The sequence below is a fragment of the Elephantulus edwardii genome, unplaced genomic scaffold (genome assembly GCF_000299155.1).
Source record: "Elephantulus edwardii isolate Elephantulus edwardi_28Jun2011 unplaced genomic scaffold, EleEdw1.0 scaffold00041, whole genome shotgun sequence".
Classification (NCBI taxonomy): Eukaryota; Metazoa; Chordata; class Mammalia; order Macroscelidea; family Macroscelididae; genus Elephantulus; species Elephantulus edwardii.
Genome location: NW_006399791.1, coordinates 3139542 through 3163810, shown reverse-complemented (window position 1 = coordinate 3163810; position 24269 = coordinate 3139542). Strand labels below are relative to the sequence as shown.

At 40.8% G+C, this 24269-nt stretch overlaps 1 protein-coding gene across 1 annotated transcript in view; it reads left to right on the top strand.

Annotated features, from left to right (window-relative positions):
- ADAMTSL3 (ADAMTS-like 3) overlaps positions 1 to 24269 on the top strand; it is a 313622-nt gene that overhangs the window by 238060 nt on the left and 51293 nt on the right. Inside the window, exon 18 of the mRNA XM_006885199.1 lies at positions 283 to 411. Coding sequence (XP_006885261.1) covers positions 283 to 411 — 129 coding nt within the window. The remainder of the gene's footprint in view (positions 1 to 282; positions 412 to 24269) is intronic.

The window sequence follows — 24269 nt, the reverse complement described above, 5'->3', positions numbered from 1 at the left end:
AGAGAATCTAGTTCTATCTTTTCCTTTTAATGGGGTTCGAACTGAAGCCTAAAGATGGAAGATTGTGCCTAACAATACATGTAGCTTAGTGGGAGAGGCTAGACAAGAACCATGGCCTCCTCCACACTTGACCTTTCTCACACAGAGCAGAGCTCAACAGAGTTGGCCAAACTCAGTCAGTTAAATAGTCATTGCTGATTGGACTGTGTCAACCAAATGCAATATGGTTCACCAAAGAGAAAAGGCTTGAAACTAACATGCTTTCCTGCTGTTTGAATTAAGAGGCACCTGTCATCTTGTCTAATGAGAGAAATATCACCAAACTGGGGCCTGGACAGCTCTCTGCTGTGGTTGGAGGCATTGTGGAGGCAGCCCTGCAAACGAACCTGACAATCCAATGTCCTGTGAAAGGTAGGAGGGGACATTTCCAGTGGGAGGGCATGAGGCCAGTGCACTGTTTCCAGGAGAGGCAGACTGGCACTGTGGTGTGCTGGCCCTCAGCCTCGCAGGCTTAGAAAGCTGTCAGTGGCTTTGGCTCTTGAGTGAGTCCACACCAGCTCATGAAGCTGATGTCTAAAACAGAACACCAGTTGGTTTACAAGAACTGTGACTGTTGTGCACACTGGAATGCTCGCGTTGGCAAGCCTGGCCCACACTGCCCTGTAGGCATGTATACACAGGAGGCCAAATTTCAATCAGAAATCACTGAATGTGGTATCAGAGTGAGGACATTTGTTGGAAGTGATTAGATTTGTTCTTCAGCTAGGCCAAGCCAGGTTAGGGAGCAGGAATACCAATATCCACTGACCTAGCCCCTCCGTCCTGGTCTGTGAGAGAGAGTAGAAATCGCTAGCAATTGCCTCAAGTGACTCTGTTTTGCTACAATGACAACTGCAGATAAAATCTAAGTAATACATTCTTTTTTTAACAGGAATAACACTTGGTCTGACTGCCTTGATGTAGGGCCATTTTGCCAGAGTTTTTAAGCCATTGTTGGTGCTGTTTTATATGATCAAATCAGAACCGACTCATTGCTGACTGTCCAGCAGGTTCTCAGAGGTAATACGTTACACAGGAGGAGATTATTCATCCATCTTCTGCGGAATAGATGGTGGAATCGAACCACGTGCATTTGGGTCGACAGTGCAATTCCTTACCACTAAACCACCAGGGCTCTCTTCCTTAAGCTGTGCATTCATAAATCTTAACCTGGGATCCATGTTTCAATGGACCTATAATTTCCCAAACTGTAGATAAATATCATATGTTTTATATTTGTATTTTTTGTGGAGGATCAGAAAGCTGTATAAATATGTTTTATTGATTTGTCAGAGACTTGTGACCTATTTCAAATGGAGCTGGAGTGTCTATGTTGAGCTTTATTGGCCGACTGATAAGAAACTGCACTGCAATCCGGAAGGAATGTGGTTCAAATCCACCAGCTGTTCCACAGGAGAAGAATGGGAAGTCTCCTCCTGTATGATTAATGTTGTTGTTGTTATGTGCCGTCAAGTTGCTTGCGACTCATAGCGACCCTATGTACAACAACCCTAAACTCTGCTTTGTCCTGTGCCAATCGCACTGTCTCTGACACTCCCATCCCAATTATCCCAGTCACCGAATCAAACCACCTCAGAGAGGGCCTTCCCCTCCTGCGCTGTCCGTCCACCCTCCCAAGCATGATGTCTTTCTCCAAGGACCGGTCTCTCCTCACAACATGTCCAAAGTATGTTAGAGGGAGCCTCAGAATCCTTGCCTCCAAGGAGCCACCCGGTTTAACCCTTTCCAGGACAAATCTGTTTGTTTTCCTAGCAGTCAGTCCATGGTATTCTCAATACTCTTCTCCAGCACCACAGCTCAAAGGCATCAATTCCAATAGCTCCTGAAAACACACTGGAGGAACTACGGATTGGTTCTGACTCAACGGTACTCAACAGCAACAAGAAGTGTGTGTTACCAGTTGTGTTGCTAACTAAAATTTTGGCAGTTCTAATCTGGTAGCTATTCCTCAGGAGAAGGGTGGAAATCTCTTCCCTTAAAGATTTATAGGCTTGCAGCCCCAGTGGAGGATCACCACGGGTCAGCATTGACTCAGTCCTGTTGAGCTTTGTTTGTGTTTCAGTTCTTACATTTGTTTGGGTTGAGTTTTGCTTGGCTGAGTAGTGCAAATGGTTAAACACTTGCTTAATTTCAAATGATCAAGTGATGTGGTTAAGGTATTAACTTAAAGACTGGCAGTTTGAATCCAGCCAGACATGTCTTGGAAGATGAACCTGGTGTTCTACTTCCAAGAGGTCTTGGCCTTGAAAACCCAGTGGGCATTTCTACTCTGCTTGCAGTCAGAATCGATGCTGCAGCAACGAACAACACACTATTAAGTGACTTGGCTTTCAATTGACTGTGAATTGATTGAAATCTCTGGACAATGCTATTTCCCTGGTTTCCAAGTTCTGATGGGGAGCCTGCAGTGCAAACACTGAAGATGAGTCTTCCCTCTTCTGTGACCCACTTAACCCCAGGTAACTAGAAGTGCCTGGTGGCCATTCCCAGTAACACAGGGAAGGGGAAGGAACAATTGAATCTCAAAGACGCTGGGAGCGACCATCTGGCTTTCTGATTGTTCCTCCCCTGTAATGGTCAGTTCCCTGCCATGTTTTCAAAGCTGCACCTTTGGCTCCACAAACTGGAAATTTGCTAACCCCCAAGGTATTATTTTTCATCCTTTGGAATCCCCCGTGGTGTTTGGCCTGCATAGACTTCTGAAAAATCCCTCCAGCCTCCCAGCTGACTCCACCCACATATATGTGTGCTTTCTGGCACAGGGCACCCACCGTTACAGAACGGACCAGCACACTCTGGCCACCAGTAAGGAGAAAAGCAGAATATGGGGCTTTTCAGACGCCAAGCCACAAATGTCTAGGGTTTCTCCAGCCCTGCACCTGCAAAGGATGCTGCAGAACAGATCAAATTTACATTAAGAGAAACCCCATTTTTAACTTTACTTCTATTTTTTCCTCCTTTTCACAATAAAGTTTGGCCTTTGAAGAGTGAACCACTGGAAGGATGGTGTTATAGTAAAAGCTGCAAAACTCAGAAGCTGTAGCATGTGGAAACTTACCAGAGAAGGAAAACTTGAATATTTTCCACTAATAGTGATAGAAAAGTGATCAGCCTATACTTTGTCAGAGAGGGAGAACTTGGGAGACCCGGAAAAAGAAGATGACCCGTTGAGTCCTGCCTCTCAAGGGTTTTATTGTCCATTCTTTGCTGTCATGGTCATGGCTTAGATTTCTTGGAAGCTGTTTTTGTGAACACACCTCCAGAACAGGCCATTATAATTGTCTGTACTTTACTTTCTCATCCAGGCCCATTGAGAAGGTGGGCAACTTCTGATCCTTTGTCCAGCTCCAGTGGCCCCTTTCACCCTTGTGCAGCACTGCCTGACTCCTCAGAGTTCACTGTTGGGAGCACTAATTTCTTCCAACTCTCTCCACTTGCAGATCTTACTAGGTTTTCCTCTCCTCTCCTCTCCTCTCCTCTCCTCTCCTCTCCTCTCTTCTCTTCTCTTCCCTCCCCCCTCTCCTCCCCTGCCCTCCCCTCTCCTTTCCTGTCTCCTTCGGTTTTCTGTTACCTGAAAGTCACTCTCTATTGACTCCAGGAACACATCAACAATGGCTGTTTTGGTTGTGTATTTGCTTTTTTTTTCTTTTCCAAATAAACCATCTGTCTGCACTGTGTTTCCACTGAATTATGTGTCATTCTTAGCAAACCTGCAGGAAAGTTCCAGGCAATCAACTGAGAACTCAGTGAAAGTTTAGCAGTTCAAATCTACCTAGAGGTGCATCAGAGGAAAGCCCTGGTGAGCTACTTCCAAAAGGAAGTAGTGCTGAAAGCCCTACAGAGCACTGTGCTTCCCTGAAACATGAGGCCATCCTGATTCAGAATCAGCTCTATAGCGCTGGTGGTGGCCGTTGCTGTTATTGTATAATTTCGCTGTTAATGTGTGTGGAAGCCATAGCTCACTTAACTCCTTATAGAAGTTCACTTTTTGAACACTAATTTTTTTTCATTTATGAAGAGTCCAGAAATTTGGAATTTTCAGATAGTTCTGTCACTAGCAACTCTATTACCACAGGTAAGTCATGTCCTACTTACATCCTGTTTTTCACTTCTGAAACTGCTTTGTCCTCTTACTCAGCCCCTCATATTATAGATGATGACATGAACACATTTACAAAATTGAATATTACCTTAAAAAGTTTTAGTTGCATATTGCAAACTAAGGTTGTTTCTTCAATTCAGTGACATAAATATCTATTTTAGTTCTTTGTCATCTGTTTTTAAAATGCTTTTCAACCCAGATGTGCCTGGTTCGAATCCACCAGATGCTGTGCTGGAGAAGGAGGGACAATCTCCTCTTGTACCAGTCAGATCTGATTTGATGGTACAATGCACAAAAAATAATAAAATAAAATAATTTTTTTTAAAATGCTTTTACCTATTAGAATAAATTAATTTTTGTAGAGCTCATAGCTTTTAGCAAGATTCTTTTCCATTTATTGCAGTTAAATATGTTTTATCTAACATATGTGGCATAGATATCAGAAGTAAGTATCTCTAGTTATTTTGAATGTTATTTCTAATAACTTTAAGAAACAATACAGCCTGCACATCTGCAGATTTCAGCAATTTAAAGCTCTAAGTTAAAAAAGTGATTTGGAGTTCAATTTTTTTATTATTATTAATTTTAATGAAAATTTACAGAGACCTTGGATTTCCATTCATTCATTGTTGCACTTTTCTCCCTGCCACCTCTCCCCCTCAAGAACTCACTCTACTCTTTGAAAAGTAAAAGAAAAAGTCTTTCACTGTTATACAATCCCTCCCCCCAAGTCCACTCCACTATGAAGCCTTCGTTCTGGTTTCCTGTCATGACAATAATACCTAACCATATGTACCTTTAAACAGTTCTCTCTCTCTCATCTGTTTCAGTGCAGTATACATTATTTATCCCATCTTTCTCAGCCTTCCCCTAACCCCGATGTCAGTCCCGTTTTACAATAGTGGCACTATGCAGTATTTTGGACTTCAATATTTAAGGGATATTTCTGAATAATGGCATTTCTTTTGCTGCACCCTCTCTGCCACCTTCTGGCAAGAAAGGGACACTCATCTGAAGAAAATGGCCTGTTCATATTAATAGCTGTATTTCCCCCCCTCAAATTAATGCACACTGTGAACCATTTCCTGTTCCATAATTTTCTGCTGTGTGCTTTCTGTCTTGTTTGTTTACTCTTGCTCCTTACGCTCACCAGAAATGCAGCTGACCTGAGTCCCTCCCCTAAAGTTCCTGCTGTCTGTCAGGAGCCTCTGGAGTCTCAAATAGTCTCCTGTCCTACAGATTAGAATGTTGTAGAGCCGGGACATCGATGCCAGAATGGATGGCACTGGCCAAGCTGTCAGTGGCTCAGCTCTGGTGGGGGCAGAGGGGTGAATCTCTTAAACGCAAGATGTGCCAGACAACTGCTCTTTAGAGTGACTTAAAATTGTCTGGAAATGTTAGAGATGCCTTGAGACTAGAAGTCGGCTAAGGAATAAAAATGTCTTCTGATGTTAGTTATAGAGCATAGGTTTATACCCACTTGAGGAGGAAATGATCTGTAACCACGGGCTGTTCCAAAAGTTTGACCAGGCTGCAGGTACACAAGGATTACGCCAAGGATACCGTAACAATGAGCAGGACGCAAACTGAAGACAATCTCAAAATATTGTCAAGTGAACACAGCAATATATAGGGCTAAGTAGAGAATTCCTATGACTACAAAGGCTTTTAAAAACATTTCATGATAATCTATTTTAAATCTATTCATTGAGAGATTGTTCTTTGGAGAAGGACATCATGCTTGAGAAGGTAGAGGGATAGAGAGAAAGAGGAAGACTCTTCACTGGGTGCGTTAGCACAGGGCCTGTCTCAATGGGCTTTACTGTGTCAGAGACTGTGAGGCTGACACAGCGGAGGACAGGGCTCAGATCCGTGGTTTGTGGTCACTATGAGCGATAATCAACTCAGTGGCACTTAACAACAGAAACACTTTAAACTAATTATTACAGAGTGAAAGCAGATGCTAAGGTAGACCTTGGTGTGCCCATTAATTAGAATATTTCTTGGTGACCAACATTTCCAGAAGGTAGGAGGAGCCTTCGTGGTGTAGTGGCTGGACACTCTACTGCTAATCAAAAGGTTGTCAGTTTGAACTCAGCCAGCGTCTCCTTGGGAGAAAGACCCGGCTGTCTACTTCTACAAATATCACAGCCAAGAAAACCCTGTGGGGCAGATTCACTCTTTGACATAAAGTTTCCCTGAGTCAAAATTACCTTGAAGACACCTCACAATATTGCTGCTTAAAAGATTCCATAGAAGTGAAGCTGGCAAGACTTTTTGCATCTCCAGCATGAGACATTCTTTCAAGAGGGGAAGGACATCATTCTTGGCAAAGTGGAGGAAAATATGAAGACCCTCAGCAAGATGCGTTGACATAGTAACTGTAACGATAGACTCAAACATGGTAGTAACATGTAGAAATGGTACAGGACTAGGCAATATGTCATTCTGATCTTCAGAGGGTCACTGGGAGCCAAAGTGGACTAAAGAACACTAAGCGGTAACAACCACCACCACCTCTGGGAGGGGAGGGGAGGCAGGATTGGGTAGAGCAAGTGGGAGGCTAAGGTCCAGGCTCATCTTGGCCAAGCCCAGGGGAGTTGCAAAGTCCATGTGGGTCACCAGAGCTGCCCCACTGTGACCCATGGTGAACTAGTCTTTGCACTTCTGCCTCCATCGCTTACTGGAAGGGGGCATGTTCCTCAGTGAACTGGGCCAGCCAGGAAAGAGCTGACAACTGGAAGCTCTCTGCAGGCTGCACTCCCAGTAAGTAGGTCACAGAACTTTCTTAAAGGGGAATCTGAGAGGAACATCACCATGTCTAACACTGAGATTAAAGACAATAGAACTTAGGTTCATCCTGTTTGTTATTGTTATGTGTGATCGAGTTGAAACCGATTCACAGCTGACCCTACAAAAGGTTTTCAGAACAGTAAGTCACAAAGAAGGAGAATGCCCATCTTTCTCCCACAGAGCAAGAGATGGATTTGAACTATGTGCCTTTGGGTTACCAGCACAGTTCCTTACCGCTGAGCCACCAGAGTGCCCCATGTTCATCTCGTTCTATTGTTGTATGAGTTGCCTATGACACAAAGCACCCTATGTACAATAGCTCTGAGCATTGCCTTATCCTGAGCCAGTTCCACTGATTCCGACACACCTATACCCTTTATCCCAGTTACTGTGTCAATCCATCTCATCCAGGCTCTTCCTTTCCTGTGCTGTCCCTCCACCCTCCCAAGTAGTGATTCCTGGTCATGTGTCCACAGTATGTGAGAATGAGCTTCAAAATCCTTGCCTCCAAGGAGAAAATTGGTTTTACCCTTTCCAAGACAGACCTGTTTGCTCTCTTGGTAGTTCATGATTGTTCAATACTCTTCTCCAGCACCACAACTCAAAAGCATCAGTTCTTCTTCTGCCATCCTTAGTCATGATCTAGCTCTCTGATGCATAGCAAGTAATTGAGAAGACCATGGCCTGGATGAGGCACATCTTAGTCCCTAGACAGATTGTATTACTTTTTAGCACTTTGGAGAGGTCCCTAACAGCAGAATATCCCAAAGCAATTTGTCTTTTGATTTTCCTAACTGCTGGTGCTAAGAGTGTTGATTGTGGAGCCAGGCAAGCTGAAATTGTTAACAACCTCAATCTCATAGTGAGAATCTTTGTCTTTTCGATGTTACCCTTCAATACATATTGAAGACTACAGTCCTTGACCTTCTTCAGTACATGTTTCAAGTCCTCCACAGTTTCAGCAAGCAAGGTTGTGCCATCTGCATATCGCAGGTTTGATGTAAGTGGTAAGAAGCATGAAAAACATTTGTTTAAATAATGTTAGGAACTCAGAAAAAATAGTAATAGAAGGGATCATCCTTAACTTTAAAAAAACCCAAACCAAACCCACTGTCATTGAGTCACTTCAGATCGAAAATAATTTTTTGTCTGGTTTCCAAGCCTAGAAATCTTAGCAGATTCCTCATTACTTCACCTGTCTTTCTGGTAGAGGCTAGTGGATTCAAACCACAAACATTTACATTAGCAGTCCAACACATAGGGCACAATACTATCAGAACTCTTTCATGTTTGTTGTTTTTGGGGTTTTTTTTTTTACTTAATTTTAGTGAAGGTTATGCTTCTCCTGTTCCAGGCCATTCATTGTCTTACACATAGTTGCTAGTTGTCCATTACTTTCAAATTACCTTCCTTTCCCCCATTCCAGGCCAGTGTTCATAATCTAGCCATTATTTTCCTGTTCTCCCCTTCCTTGTCTTGCTCCTATTATTACAACAGTAGGACATGCAGTATTTATCTCTTTGTCACTGAGACACTTCACACAGCATAATGCTTTGCAGACTTATCCACATGGTGTATTGTTTTACGAGTCATTGTACTTAAGTGCTGTGTAACATTCTCTTGTGCGAATGTACTTCAGTGCTGTGTAATATTCTCTTGTGTGAATGTACCGTAGTTTCTCTCTTACTTGATTAAAAAAGCACCTATCATAAAGCTACATAGTATATAAACAAAGAAACAAACAAACAAAAAAACCCCAAACCAAACCTAGACAAAAACCTACAGTTATCAGTATCTTCACTTTAAGGATAAGACTTTAGAAATATCTTCATTAAATTCTAGTAAAAAAGATCAAGATTCCTTACATTGTTTTTGGTTTTTGATTTCTGGTTCTGGTGAAAATTAGGGTCTCAGCCTGCGGCCCTCAGGCCTAATTTTAATTGTTTTTGGTCAAATATTCTTCTAAGTTATACAGCACTGGTCTGTCCATTTGCTGTACAGAGATAACTTGTGGTTGCTGCGATGCTAAACACCGTGACACTGAAGTACCAAATGCGGTAATGGTTACCCATGATGTGTTTGGTGGAGCTCCCCAATTAAAACAAGCTTGGAAGCAGGAGTAGCATCCACTTCTGAAATAGCTTGCCTCCGGAAACTCTGTGAATGTAGAAAAACAATGAAAATTATACAGGTGTTCGGATCTTTTGTTCATAGGGTCGCTTCGAGCCATCTATAACTTGATGGCACCTAACAACAACAACAACACTTCTGTGAAAGTTTTTGTTGTTTTGATTGCCATTAAGTTAGAAGCAACCCATAACTGACCCTCCAGAGAGTTTTCAGGACAATATATCACATGAGAGGAGACTGACCACTCTTCTCCTACAAGAGAAGCTGATAGTTTTGACCACATGGCTTTGGGTTGGCACTGCAACCCCTTAGTACTAGCCCACCAGAGCTCCCTGAATGTCCTAGCCAATGCAATTAGATTAAAAAAATATTTCTATCAGAAACTCTATGAACAGTGCTCAGGCCACAACTCAACAGCACCTAACAACAATAACAGTGATGACAGAGAAAGCTACGCCGGCCTAGTGGACAGAAAGTTATGCTACCAAGCCAAAGGTGGGTGATTTTAATCTGCATCCCTCAGGCCTGGTTCAAATTGTTTTTCTGTCAAACATTCTTCTAGGTGGTATAGCACTGGTCTGTGCATTGCTATAAAGAGGTAACTTGTGGTTCCTGTGATGCTGAACACTGACATTGATGTGCCAAATGTGATAATGGTTACGCTTGGTGGACAGTATTTGCTGGAGCTTCCCGATTAAAACAAGCTTGGAAGCAGGAGTGGCATCCACTTCCGAAATGGCTTGCCTCTGGAAACGCTTAAACAGTGCTCAGGTCTTTCATTCATAGGGTCACTATGAGTCATCTATGACTCGACAGCACCTAACAACAACAACAACAACAACAACATCAGAAACGATAAGAATTATTTTTTAAAAATTTTTTTAAAGAATATTTCTTCACTGAAGATCTATGGGTATATACAGGCAAACTTTCTAACTTGAATATCCAGTACAATTCCAGTTTTAGAAAATTCTGATGATATTGCCAGTCTTAAAGAAACTTCCATCTGATTCTTTCTCTCATAATATGGAAGAAGGGGTCAAGAATAGTCCCTAAATTTTTCAAGAAGAACTAGGCAAGGGAAAATTGTCCTAGTCATAAAATATAAGGACTTATTATAAAGCCAGAGTAAATATTCTAAAATAAATATGGTATTAATGCAGAGATTTATTAACCAATTGAATAAAATATATAACCTATAGCAAATTCAAGCATATATGGAAACATATTAGTAGAATGAAAGTTAAAAAAATTACAATCAAGTTATTTGTTTTAGGTGCTGCTGAGTCAAGTATAACTCATAGCAACCCTATGAACAACAGATATTAATTCATTTATTAATGACAAGATAATTGGCTATTAAGAAAATATACAAAGGGCCTTATAAAAATATCAAATTCTTACCTCATACCATAAACAAAATAAAATTCAAAATTTTTAACTGCCTAAACTATGAAACATATAAAACTTTTATAATAAAATATGAGATTATCTCTTCAGGATAAGAAAGATACAAACATGCACGCTATAAAAGAAAACTGTCGTTTTATGTACATAGTGCTCAATTATGGCCCAAGATAAACTGTTCAAGTATGTGGTTGTTACAGGTCATCACATCAGCACTGACTAATAGCTAGTTGACTCTGTAATGGGCTTTCAGGTGTTGTAAGTCGTTCAGGAAGAGATTTCACATCTTTCTCCCACAGAGCACCTGGTGGACTTGAACTGCCTGGCTTTTGGTTGGCAACACATTTTCTTACAACTAGGCCATTAGATCTCCCTCAATGAAATATAGAAAGAAAATCTGTCAACACTCTTGGCACCAGCAGCCAGGAAATCAAAAAACGTATTGTGATGTTAAAGTCTGCTGTTAGGGACCTCTCTAAAGTACTCAAGAGCAACGGTGTCTCTCTGGAGACTAAGGTGTGCCTGATACAGGCCATGGTCTTTGCAATCACTTGTTATGCATCAGAGAGTTGGACAATGACTAGGGAGGATAGAAGGAGAATTGATGCCTTTGAGCTGTGGTGCTGGAGAAGAGTATTATTGAATGTACCCTGAACTGCCAAGAAAACAAATAGATTCATCCTGGAGAGGGTTAAACCAGGCTACTCCTTGGAGGCAAGGATTCTGGGGCTTTGTCTGACACACTTTGGACATGTTGTAAGGAGAGACCAGTCCTTGGAGAAGGACATCATGCTTGGGAGGGTAGAGGGACAGCGCAGGAGGGGAAGACCCTCTATGAAGTGGATTGATTCAGTGACTGGGGTAATCAGGGTGGGTGTGTCAGAGGCAGTGCGATTGGCACAGGATAGAGCAGGGTTTAAGGCTGTTGTACATAGGGTCCTAGGGTCGCTATGAGTCACAAACGACTGGACGACTGGGCGGCACATAACAACAACAACAACAACTTGTATTTAATCTAAAAAAACAAACAAGCTGAGTTTTACTGATAGGACACACAAATAGGTTCTAGTACCTTCCCTTGTTCCAGAGGTAAACAGTTGGGTGCATCAAGAATCCGAGGGCAGAGGAGAGTTGTGTCGAATTCCACCATGTGGAAGAGCAAAGCTGTGTACTTTCTCATTTGTTAGCTTTTAGCTTCTGCTTTAGAGCCAGTGTCTTGCTGTTTATATGTGAGTTTATGGATTGTAAAAGTTGAAGTAGCTCATGCATGCATATGCATATACAGAGGAATTGTTTCTAATAAACAAAGACAGTGGGCTTTCTCCACCCTGGAAAAGAAAGGAATCTAGGATTCTATTATACACTGTTGTGTTTCTAGTTGTCACTGAATCTTTTCTGACTCATGACCATACCATACACAAGAACTAACCATTGCCTACCCCTGCACCAGCTTCTCTGAGATGATCCTGGGAGGCTTATTTTCTCTCCAGAATTGTGTTGTCAACCCAAAGGTAGATGGTTTGAATCCACTAGCTTCTCTGTAATACATAGGTGAACAGGCTCCTCTCGTGCAATGTACGGCCTCTGAAAACCTGCTGGAGAGTCAGCCATGAGTCAGTTCCAACTTGACGGCAATGACAGAGTGAGAGAGATAAGACATTATTCTAGTATGACTCACAGGGGTGCTATGGGTTCATTTAAAAAAAAAATAGATTGCCAGAATTTTCTTCCTAATCCTTTTTAGTTTAGATGTTGTGCTGAAACTTGTCTACCATAGAAACCCTGCTGGTTCTGGAAATACTGTGCTATCAGCATCATAGTGACATGCACTTGATCGTGGGGGTTGTTATGTGCTGTCGAGTCACCTGCGACTCATAGTAACTCTGTGTACAACAGCCCTAAAACCTGCTCTATCCTATCCCAATCTTATTGTCTCTGACACACCTACCCCAGGATCCAACTCACTGAATCAATCCATCTCATCAAGGGTCTTCCTATCTTGCGCTCCCCCTCCACCCTCCCAAGAATGATGTTCTCCAAGGACTGGTCCCTCCTTGCAACATGCCCAAAGTATGTCAGATGAAACCTCAGAATTCTTGCCTCCAAGGAGCAGCCTGGTTTCACCCTCTCTATGATGAACTGTTCATTCTCTTAGCAGTCCATGGTATATTCAGTACTCTTCTCCAGCACCACAACTCAAAGACATCAATTCTCCTTCTGTCATCCCTAATCATTATCATAGTTTTCTGATGCATAGCAAATAATTGAAAACATCATAGTTTGAATCTGATGCACCTGAGTCTCTGGACTGACATTGCTGCTCTTCAGTGCTTTGTAGAGGTCTCTGACAGTAGACTTTCCCAATGCAATTAGACTTTTAATTTTCTGGGTGCTGGTACCAAGAGTGTTGATTGTGGAGCCAAGCAAACTAAAGGCCCAGTGATAAGAATCTTTGTTTTCATGATGTTGAGCTTCAATCCATATTGAAGGCTGTAGTCTTTGACCTTCTGCAGCAAGCTCATCAGGTCCTTTGTTACAATGGTAGGGCAAACAAAAGACAGGTGGTAGATAGTATGTGTCTATATGTGTTAAAGGGAGTGGAGTTCTGGTGGCTTAGTGGTAAGATGTTGCACTACAATCCCAAAAGCATGCAGTTCAAATCCACCAGCTGCTTCATAGAAGAAGAATGGACAGTCTCCTCCTGTGTGATTTACAGCCTCTGAAAACTCACTGGAGGGTCAGCAATGGGACAGTTCCTACTCAACAGCACACAGCAACATGTATGATGGGGGGGATTTATCCTTATTTCCACAGCTACTACGTAAGGAGTTGTTCTGCTAACCAAAAGATGTCAGTCACCTCTCTCAGTTTGAATCCACCAAGCTCTGTGGGGAAAAGACAATATTCCCTCACACAAGTTACAGCTCTGAAAACCTACTGAAAAATTAGACTAGATGGCAATGACTTTTTGGTTTTTATTTGAGGGATGGGAGGGAGAGAGAAAGGGCATAGTTAATGAGGATAAAACTATCAAATTGGTTAAGGATAGACTTGAACAGCCAATTACTGTAATTGCTGTCAGTAAGTTGGACAACTATAAAAAGTTGGAATAATTTGTGTGATTGATAGCTATAGTTACAATAATAACAGCCTGCAAGGAGTAGATGCTGAGATCGCTTATGTGCACCAAATACCTCCTGGGACTTGGCTCCTTGCTCAGGAGGCTTAGGGTCATGGTTTCATGGGACACCCTAGTTAACTGGCCTGAGAAAGTGTTCCATGTTTCTTTTCTACCTCAGAGCTTGTTACTTAGTTCCTAAGGCCTTTACATCTTGCAATTTATAATCCAAAGCACAACTAAGAGGAAGGAGAGGCAAGAGTAGGAGAAGGATATGGACTGTGTGCCTGATCGCCTTTATTAACAATTGCCCGCTTTGCTATAAGACATAAAGTCCTACATAGTACCTATATACTAATAATTAAAATTTTTATTTATAATTCTATAGAAGAACACTGATCAAAAAAGGGGGAAATGCAGAATAGAATTTCACATTCTCATAGCATTTAGACTTTCTGGTACTATCGAGGATGGATGAACCCCTGCAACTATTGCCCTGAGATAATCTTTAGGATTTAAATTAACTTTTTTTTAAAATTTTACTAACACAAAATTTTATTTTCATTTTATTAAAGTTAATAAAGGAAGTCATGTAAAAACCAAATAGTAACTTAGATTGACTAATAAAATATTTGCCTTGAATATTGTGCTCTTTTAATAACTATGTCCGGTGGGGGGGAATATTCTGTGCTGTGGAGGGAGCATCCTGAAGATGTCACAAAATAAGAGAACATTTTGTCCAATTCTCTGTGCTTGGAGCCAGTTCGACAGCAGCCAACAAGCCATATTCCAACTTTTATGTCGTCTGGCATTTTTTCTTTTCATTCACACGTTCTCTTATTGACTTGCTTTCTGATTCAGCACACATATATATATATTCATATTCATGGCTGACACCTAATACACTAAGTTCATCTTATGATCATGGTTAATGTCAGTCAGTTAGAGGCTGGCTCTCTCCCATCCATTCCCGCCCATCCCATTCCCACCCACAAGTTCTGATTTAATTGATCTGGAATATAGCCTAAAATTCAGGGATTTTTAAAGTTCCCCAGATAATCATAATATGCAGCCAAGGTTCAGAACCACTGAGTTAGCCAGAACATGAGCCCAAAGACATTTCTGGAAAGAATCCTAAATGTGATCTCGAAATGAAGACTCTTCCTCAAGAAACAGTAGGTGAACAGAGTGGACCAGGGTCCACACCGATGTGGAATCAGCCATGTCAACATCTGATGACTCAATGTTCTCTTTCCACTAGGAGGAATCTGCTCACGTCAGAAACGTCAAGAAGTCTGAGATGCACCTTTAAGAATTAGTAGAAATGTTGCAGATGGAAAAAAGAGAAGAGCAAGTAATCCCCAGTAGGGAGAACAACATCTCGGCGTTACATTTAGTGTTAGTGTACTTGGACAACAGGGAGGTTTGTGGAGCCAGAGAATTGGAGATTCTGAGTAGTCCCCATACACTTAAAAAAATGGTTTTGTGCTTTCTTTTCTTCCAAGAACAACAAAACCATGGAGCTTGGAAAATGGAATCTTAGGCCCAGCCAATTTCTGAGGAGAAAGGAATCCCCAGAAATAAAGTGGGGCAGTTCAGAACAAAAGAGGGGATCAATGACTCAAGGAATAGGAAGGGGATCCCTGAGGGATCAGTCCAGCCTCGGTGGGACCCAGGAGCTCCATTCACAGCAGACCAGAATGAGTGAGTTCTCCAGGGCTTGGCGACACCAGTGACAGCAAATAGAAGATCATAGGCTTAGACCTCCAAATATTATTGTTAAATATTTTAAATTTTTAGTAAAATTTACAGAAAGGGTAGATTTTAATTTATTTCTTGATAGACATTTTCCTCCCTCCCCCAATTCACTTTGTAATGCATGTTTTGTTCCAGATTATTGTCATACATATCTCTAATCATCCTTCCAGATAGACCTTCTCATCGCTTATTCTCGTGTGATGTTGTGTACTGTCGAGTCAGAACCAATCGATAGCTGACACTCTAGGGGCTTTTTTAGAGGCAGTAAATCGTACAGAAGAGTATTTCCCATCCTTCTCCTGCAGAGCTGCTGGTGGACTCGAACTGAGTGCCTTTGGGATTGCAATACATCTTCTTACTATTAGGCCACCAGAGCTGCATTCTAGCATAGTGTTTATTATCTATCCATGCTTTGTATATTCTTTCCACTCTTCTCCTCCAGGTATTCATCCCATTTTTTTTATAACGGTGGTCTTATGCACTATTTGTCCTTTTGTGAACTGAGATCTTTTGCTCAGCATGATATCTCTCAGCCTCATTCATGTTGTGTATTGTTTTACAAATTGATTGGTTTTTCAGTGCTGCATAATATTCCCTTGTGTGAATGTACCACAATTTTTCTATCCATTAATTTGTTACCAGCAACCAGAGTGTTAAGACAAACAAATGTCTGCACACCCATGTTTACTGCTGTATTATTCACAGTAGCAAAGAGATCAAAGTAGCCTAAGTGTCCATCAACAAATGGATGGACAGAAAAACTGTGGTACATTAAGCAGAGCTTTAAAGAAAAACAAAGTAACTATTTACTCATTAACATCCAACTTTCTCCCATTCTGAGCTGTTAGGATTCTTCCTCAGCCTCTGCTCTGTAATGGGTTTTACACTACTCTATAGGTTTTACACCACTCTATAGCTCCAGCATTTATCACTTCATTTGATTTGTACCAACTCTTGACCTTCAGTTTTATTCTTCCAGGAACCACTGGATGCTTTTGGTTTTTGAGTTACTATGTAAAATAACAAAAATATGCCCTTTCTCCCTTACAAATGAAACTCTGGAGGATAGAGAAGCTCCTGTAGTGAGCTGTGTAGCATTCATGAGAAACAACATGAAAGGTGGAATTTAAAGAGAGCTGCCATCAAAGCATAAGACCAGGATACATGAGAAGTCAAGGATCGCCACACCAGGAAGGGGATATGCCAACTCACTTCTTCCATGTCAGAAGACACATCTTTCAACAGCCTTTGGGGACAGACCCTTGATCATGAAGTTGAGTATTGAACACTAAGATTTCATTTCTTTCTAGATTCTTAATCAAATTGTTGGGGGACTTAACGATGCCCATGTTAACACCATATTACTGGAGAAAAGAAAGCAACTATTTGAAAGAGTTCTGCCCATGGTAAAAGCAGCAGTCTTGCATCTTGGAGACATTACTGGACATTACTGTTGACAGATAGTCCCGCTGCACTAAGAAAACATAGCTAACATAGTGCCAAAAAAGGATAAAAGGTACGCTGTGAACTCTAAAAAGGAAAATGCCTTACAGTATCTCCTAGGCTGAGCAAACAACATTGCTCCTGAGAAGAATCAATGTTTTGTGCTGGCATCATTGAGATCTTTTCTGTGACACTGAAACTGGGAAGTCTTGTTTATTTCATTGATTACCAAAGGCTCTCTCTTGTAGCGCCAACACTGTGCTCAGTTTGCCTCTGACAAATTAGTAATTTTTTTTCATATTCCTTGGGGAAAATTAATGCTAGCTTAAACTTTCCATTATTATGATGAAAAGAAAGTGAAAAAAATTATGGCTATTTTATTGAATAGCTGGGTCAAACAAAAAGAGCTCTGATGACCTAGTATGTTATATACCAGGCTTCTAAGCAAAAGGTTAACAGTTCAAATCACCAGCCACTCCATGGGAGAAAGAAGGAGCAGGCTCCTCTCGAAAAGGTTACAGCTTCAGAAGCCAAATGCAAGGTTACGGTGATGGTTGTGGGCTTGTTTTGTTTTGTTTTGTTTATGGATTTTTGTTTTGAAGGAAACAAAAAGTAAAAAGTGATAGGTATGATGTGTGTTAGATTTATGTAAAGATCCAGCATTTTCCAGGCATCCAAGTGGGCCAAGGATTTTATAGTGTGGAGTATTTCATGGGCCTTTCAAGGATGAAGGAAATTTGTTCTTAAGCAGTGACTATTTTAAAGACACCCCTGAGAAGCTGTCTTTTTTGCAACACGTTTCACAGTCCCTCCAGATCTCAAGGTTTTTCTACAACATTTGCCTTCCAAAAACAATTTCAGCATTGTGGAAATGGGACATTGAATATTTCAGAGCCTAACGTCTTGGGGGAAACGTCCTGTCTTTGAAGCTCTGTTAGTAAGTTTCAACTATTTCTGATGTTTTGTGGCCGCTTCCACAGAGCAAATGTTGATAGTTTTAAAAGGTTGTAAGGATCAGTGAGAGGAAGAATCCTGCCTGAGCTTCCACTGGCCCCTTTGCTGCTTTGAAAATATCCACACGTGTGAACAGATGCTTCCAGTTGCTGCCCCTCCGGGTCAGCTTCTTTTCTTGAATGCTGGGGGTGTTAATTTCTCTCTATATGCCTGAAGACTTAGCCAAGTATTGTTTTTTCTGAAATTCCTTGTGTGTAGAGAATAGCACTAGATCTGTGTGACTTCATTATCTCCCAAACTTCTAGATATTTCATTTGACTATAATTGTCACTGAACCCTGTCATTTCTGGAAGTTGAGAAATTACCAAGCCCCCATCTGGACATCTAATAATTCTCAAAGGCCCATTCTGGCCTATTCTTGACTCCTGTATTCATTTTTATGATCTCTTTTTCCATCACATAAACCAAGATGGAAAACTCAGCTACTTGAATGATTACTGCCACTAGCAAGATACCCACTAATACCAAGCAGTGATAAAATTATTAAGCAGCAGAAGATATTGAGCGACCATGGAAAAAGCATTCCATATTCTGCTCTCTCTCTGTTCCTGTCATCTTTTACCCTCAATTTCTTCTGAACACTACTAATCTTTCGGATCAGGAAAATTCAAAATTCCTCTCTCAACATTCCTGTTGAGTCAGATATTACTCAAATGGGAGAAGGTTACCAGTCTTTCCCCCTCAGAGTTACTGGTCAGTTTGAACCACATGCACACATGTCTAAACCTACCAGTTACAACTGATGCAAATGTGCTCACTTTAAATGCTCACATTGAAGTATTCAGCTACTAACCCAGAGGTGAGCAATCCAAGTTTACCTTGAGGTGCCTTAGAACATTAGCCATTAAAAAATCGAGCAGTGCAGTTCTGTGCTACTCTAGCATGGATGGAGACTCTGAGTCAGAATGGACTTGACATCAACTGTAAGTCAACCAAGATATTCTGAAGAAAAAGGAGCTACTGTCTTTAAAATAAAGTTGGAGCTACATGGAGTAAAACCACTTCTCTGATCCTTGCTTTGTTCTATTTGATTGACCTCAGCAAGTCTTTGTTGTGTCTAAGGCACTGTACTGAGACTCCAGAGCCGTGTGTGCCATGTCTCAGCTCATGAGTCAGCTGTTTTCACTGAGGCTTTGTGCTAACTCAGAGACCTATAGAGTACATTCTTTTACACTTGCAGGAGAAAGAGACAGACTACAGAGTCTCCTTTACTCTTCTGCAAGCCTGAAAGTAGGAGAAAAATGTTGTCTGGCATTCTAGCAAAGCTGATGATCAGATCGTAGGCCCTAGAACAGTGTTAAAACATGTCGTTCTTGGTATATACTGTCAAGTTGACTATAGCGACCCTATAACAACTGAACCGTCTCTGACACACCTGACCACGCTGCCACAGTCTCTGTGTCAGTCCATCTCATCCAGGATCTTCCTTTCCTGAACTGACCTTCTACCTGTCTGAGCATGATGCCTTTAAAAATTATTCATTGAATAAATGAGTTATTTTGTTAACTTTTTATTTTTTTTTTTAATGTTCAGTAAATGTTTACCAAGCAAGGTGGTTTTTCATACACTTTATGTTTCATAGCATTAATTACAATACCCACCATGTAATCATATATTTCCCAATTCCTCCGTGTAAGTCTCATTTCCGTACATTTTTCTATTCTACTCTTTTCTTGCTGCCTTCACGGCTCTCCTTGACTAAAAACTATTTTTCTGACCACAGAGTTGGTTATTCTGAGTGAGTGCCTCCCTAAAATTATTGTACACCTTATCAGCCTTATCTCCCCCTCTTGAAAGTAAAAGCATGAAGATGAGTTTGATCCCAGATCTGAAGACTGAATAAGGCTGTAGAATTGGGGGTTCTGCCGGTCTCTATCAGACTGCTAAATTTAGCCTTCCTTATGTTTGTGGTGGTTGTTGTGTCTCATTTTCTCCCACTCTTTCCACGATTGTCTACCATGATCCCTTGTAATGCAGTCAGTGATGATAACCAGGCAACATCGAGTTCTTCCACTCTCAGGGTCGTGGCAAATGAGGTTCACATGCTCCATGAGTTCTTTGGGCTGATTGTCTTAGTACATCTGTTCATTTCCTCCCTCTTCTTTTTTTCAGACAGGAAGAAACAAACAGTTGTGCCTTAGATAGCCTTTCTTTCATAGAACTTCTGGGTATGTTCAAGATACCATTCTTTAGCTAGAAGCTGAATGCTTCTTATTTTCAGGGCTTTTTATTTTGAAAATGTTGTTGTGTGCTATCCAGTCATCTGCACCTCACAGTGATCCTGTGTACCCTCTGAACCCTGCCCTGTCCTGAACCAGTCTCACCCAATACACCTACCCCTATTACCCCAATCACTGTGTCAATCCATTTCATCTGGGGTCTTCCTCTCCTGTTCTGTTCTCCACTCTTCAAATCATTATACCCCTCTCCAATAACTGGTCCCTCCTGGGAGCATGCCCAAAGTATGTGAGACAGAACTTCAAAATTCTTGCCTCCAAGGAGAAGCTTGATTTCACCCTCTTCAAGACAGACCTATTTGTTCTCTGGCTCATCCATGGCATGTTCAAGACTCTTTTCTAGCACCCCAACTCAAAGGCATCAATTCTTTTTCTGTCATCCTTAGTCATTGTCAAGCTCTCTGATGCATAGCAAGTAATTTAAAGAACATGGCCTGAATCAGACACACCTTAGTCTCTAGACTCTTTAGCACTTTGGAGAGGTTCCTGACAGCAAATTTTCCTAATGCAATTCATCTTTTGATTTCCTGACTGCTGGTGTCAAGAGTGATGATTGTGGAGCTGAGCAAACCGAAATTGTTAGCAACCTCAATCTCTTCTCCATCTGTTATGATGCTGCCTATTGGCCATGTGTGAGAATCTTTGTCTTTTGATGCTGAACTTCAATACATATTGAAGACTAGAGTCCTCGACCTTCTGCAGCAAATGGTCCTACTCAGTTTCAGCAAGCAACATTTTGTTATCTGCATAACACAGGTTGTTGATGACTCTTCCTCCAATACTGATGCCAGGTTCTTCCTCATAAAGTCTAGCCTCCTAAATGATCTGTTCCACACATAGATTGAAAAGAAAAGAGGAGTTAAATAATTAATACTGCATTGAAACAGATAAGGGGGAAAACTGTTTAAAAGGAGTATATAATTAGGCATTATTTGTATGACAACAGTCCAGAATAAGAGGTGCATAGCAAACTGAACTGGGGGAGAATGAGGGAGGGAGGGAGGAAAATAAGCAAAAATGAATGATTTTTTAAGTGAATTGAGGGGATAGGGATGAAAATGTGCAACAATGAAAATATGAAAATCCAATTTTTCTGTAAACTCTCATTAAAATCACAATTTAAAAAAAGATATGGACACAGGCTAGATCCCCAGTATACTCCTTTCCTGATTTTGAACCATGCAGTGTTTCTTTACTCTGTTTTGACAACTGCTTCCTGGTCTGTGTATACAGACAGTTTTGCATGGCCACAGCCAAGTGTGCTGGGGTTCCCATTTTACTCAAGGTTAGCCACAATTTGTTGTGATCCACACAATCAAATGCCTTTGCATAGCCAATCAAGCAGACACTCTGCTGGTACTCTTTGCTTTCAACAAGACCCATATGGCATTAGTGATGTCTTTAGTGCCATGGCTTCTTCTAAACCTGGCTTGTATTTCTGGTAGTTCTCTGTCAATATACTGTTCCAGTCTTTTTTTTTTTTTTTAATCTTCAGCAGGATTTTGCTTATGTGTGATGTGATGTTATATGATAACTTCCCTACTCTTTGGGGTCATTTTTTTTAATGGAATAAAGAATAAATATGTATCTCTTCCAGTCAGTTAGCTGGGTAGTTGTCCTCGAGATTTCTTGGCACAACCTGGTGAGCACATCCAGGGCAGCATCTATTTATTAAAATATGTCAATTAGTATTCCAACAATTCCTGGGGCCTTGTTTTTGCCAGTTCCTTCAGAGCAACGTGAACTTCCTCTTTCATGACCATTGTCTCCTGATCATATGCTGAAATTCTTTTGTATCAGTCAATTATTTTTGGTACCATGACTCTGTGTATTCCTTCTATCTTCTTTTAATGCTTCCTGGATCGCTCAATATTCTGCCCATAGCATCCGTAAGTATTGTAATTCAAAGCTTGAATTTGTTTCTCAGTTCCTTTAGATCCAGAAATGCTAAGCAGGTTTGGCCCTTTTTATTTTTTTTACTCCATTTATTTGCACATTTCATTATAATACTTTGCTTTGTCTTCCCATGCTGCCCTTTGAAATCTTATGGTCACGTCCTTAACTTCCTGCTTTCTTCCCTTTGCTTTGACTTCTCTGCTCTCTAATTCAATATTCAGAATCTCTTCTGATATCCATCTTGGTGTTTTGTTCCTTCTCTGTCTTTGTAATAACCTTTTGAATACTTCATGAATTATATTCTTGATGTCCTCCATAGCTCATCTGGTCATTGTTCATTAGTGTTCAAGGACTCAGATCTGTTCCTGAGATGTTTTTTAAATTCAGGTATGATAGACTCAAGGTCAAATTTTCATTAATGTGAATTTAACTTTCTTTTAGATTTAGTTTGAACTTGCATATGAGTAGTTGATGGTCTGTTCCACAACCAGCACCTGGCCTAGTTTTCACTGCTGATATTGAGCTTCTCCAATGATTCATTCCACAGATGTAGTCTATCCGATTCATGTGCAGACCATCAAGTGAGGTACAAGTGTATGTGCCCTTTATATTTCTTTGAAAAGGTGTTAGCAATAAATAAATCATTGATTGTACAGAATTCTATCATTCTATCTCCAGCTTCCTGACTATTGATCCTTCTTCATTTTTCCCAACTTTTGCATTCCAGTCACCCATTATTATTAGGAATGCATTTTGTTTGAGTGTTTAATTGATTTCTGACTCAAAAGTTGGTAGAAATCATCTATTTCCTCCTCTTTGGTTCTGGTTATTGAAGCATGTATTTGAACGATATATTAAAACTGAAATGCATATGGATATTATGCTGTCACTCACAAAATTGTATTTCAAGATGGGTCTAGAAATGACCTTTTCAACTATGAATGTGACTTCATTTTCACTAACCTTTTCATCTCTGGCATAGTAGTAAATGATATGATTGTCAGATTCAAAATGTCCCATGCCAGTCCATCTCAGGCTCAGGCGCTATATATGCTAGTCTACTCTTAAGTATGCTCTGTTGTATATAGGGTTTTGTAAGGTCTGTTATTTAGGAAGTAAATGGCAAATCCTTCTTCCTAGTCTGTCTTCATTTGGATGTTCAACTTGAGAACATTATCTGACAGATAAGCATTTTACCAAAAGAAGCAATTGAAAGACACTTCTGATTACAATAAATCAATAGACTCAGTGTCAGTACCCATCCCCTTGGCGCATAAGTCTTGTCTTGTCCCTTTAAATGCACCACTGGCATCCTCTTCCACTCTTTCAGCCAGCACCTCCATCCCCCTGGTCAACCCTTGATATGATGGCTCAGGCCTCAGGTCACTTCTGTGATACCTTGTGTGTCATGCTGCATCAGGTCTCTCATGCATCTAAGAGGCTTTAAATCCAAAATCCAGGCTCTGGCTCTAGGGAAGGTTTCTCTCTGAGGCAGCTCTGGGGAGATAAGGCTGAACCTGGAATGATAGAATTTTGTCCAATCAATGACTTTTGTTAATTGGAAATACCCTTTCTTTAAAAACACAAAGTATAACTATACACATGGACCTCCCCTGATCTACTACACAGTACTCAGATTGATTACATCTGTGGAAAGAATTGTGGTGAAGCTTAGTATCACTGTGAAAATTAGGATAGATGCTGACCATGGAAAACCAGCTCCTCACATGTAAGTTCAAATTGAAGCTAAAGAAAGCAAATTCACAAGACACAAAATTCAACTTTGAGCCAACCCCCCTGAGTCTATAAACCATCTCAAGATCAGGTTTGAGGCATTTAACACTAATGAGGGAAGACTAAATGAGCTGTGGAACAATATTGTGGGTACCATTTATGAAGAAAGTAAAAGGTTATTATAAGGACATTTTTGAGTGTGTAGATAACAACAAATTATGGCTAACTGTAAGAAGAATACTTTATTGTACTCATGTGAAATCTATACCTAGGCCAAGAAGCTATTGTCCAAACAGCAAGAGAATACTACCAGGTTCAAAATCAAGAAAGGAGTGAATCAGGGATGTATCCTTTCCTCATATATTTTCAATCTATGATATGCTGCTTGGAATCACAGAAGCCAAGAAAGCTTAAGATACAAGCTGTCAGATCATGGGTTGGACAATGGAAGATATTTTCTGAAGGGACTTGGCAGATGTGAAGGGTTATCCTGGTGGAGGGTGGAGCTGGAAAGTAAGTGGGTCAAGGCACTGGGCTAGGGGTGGGGTCAACACTGTAACTAATGCTTAACTTCACA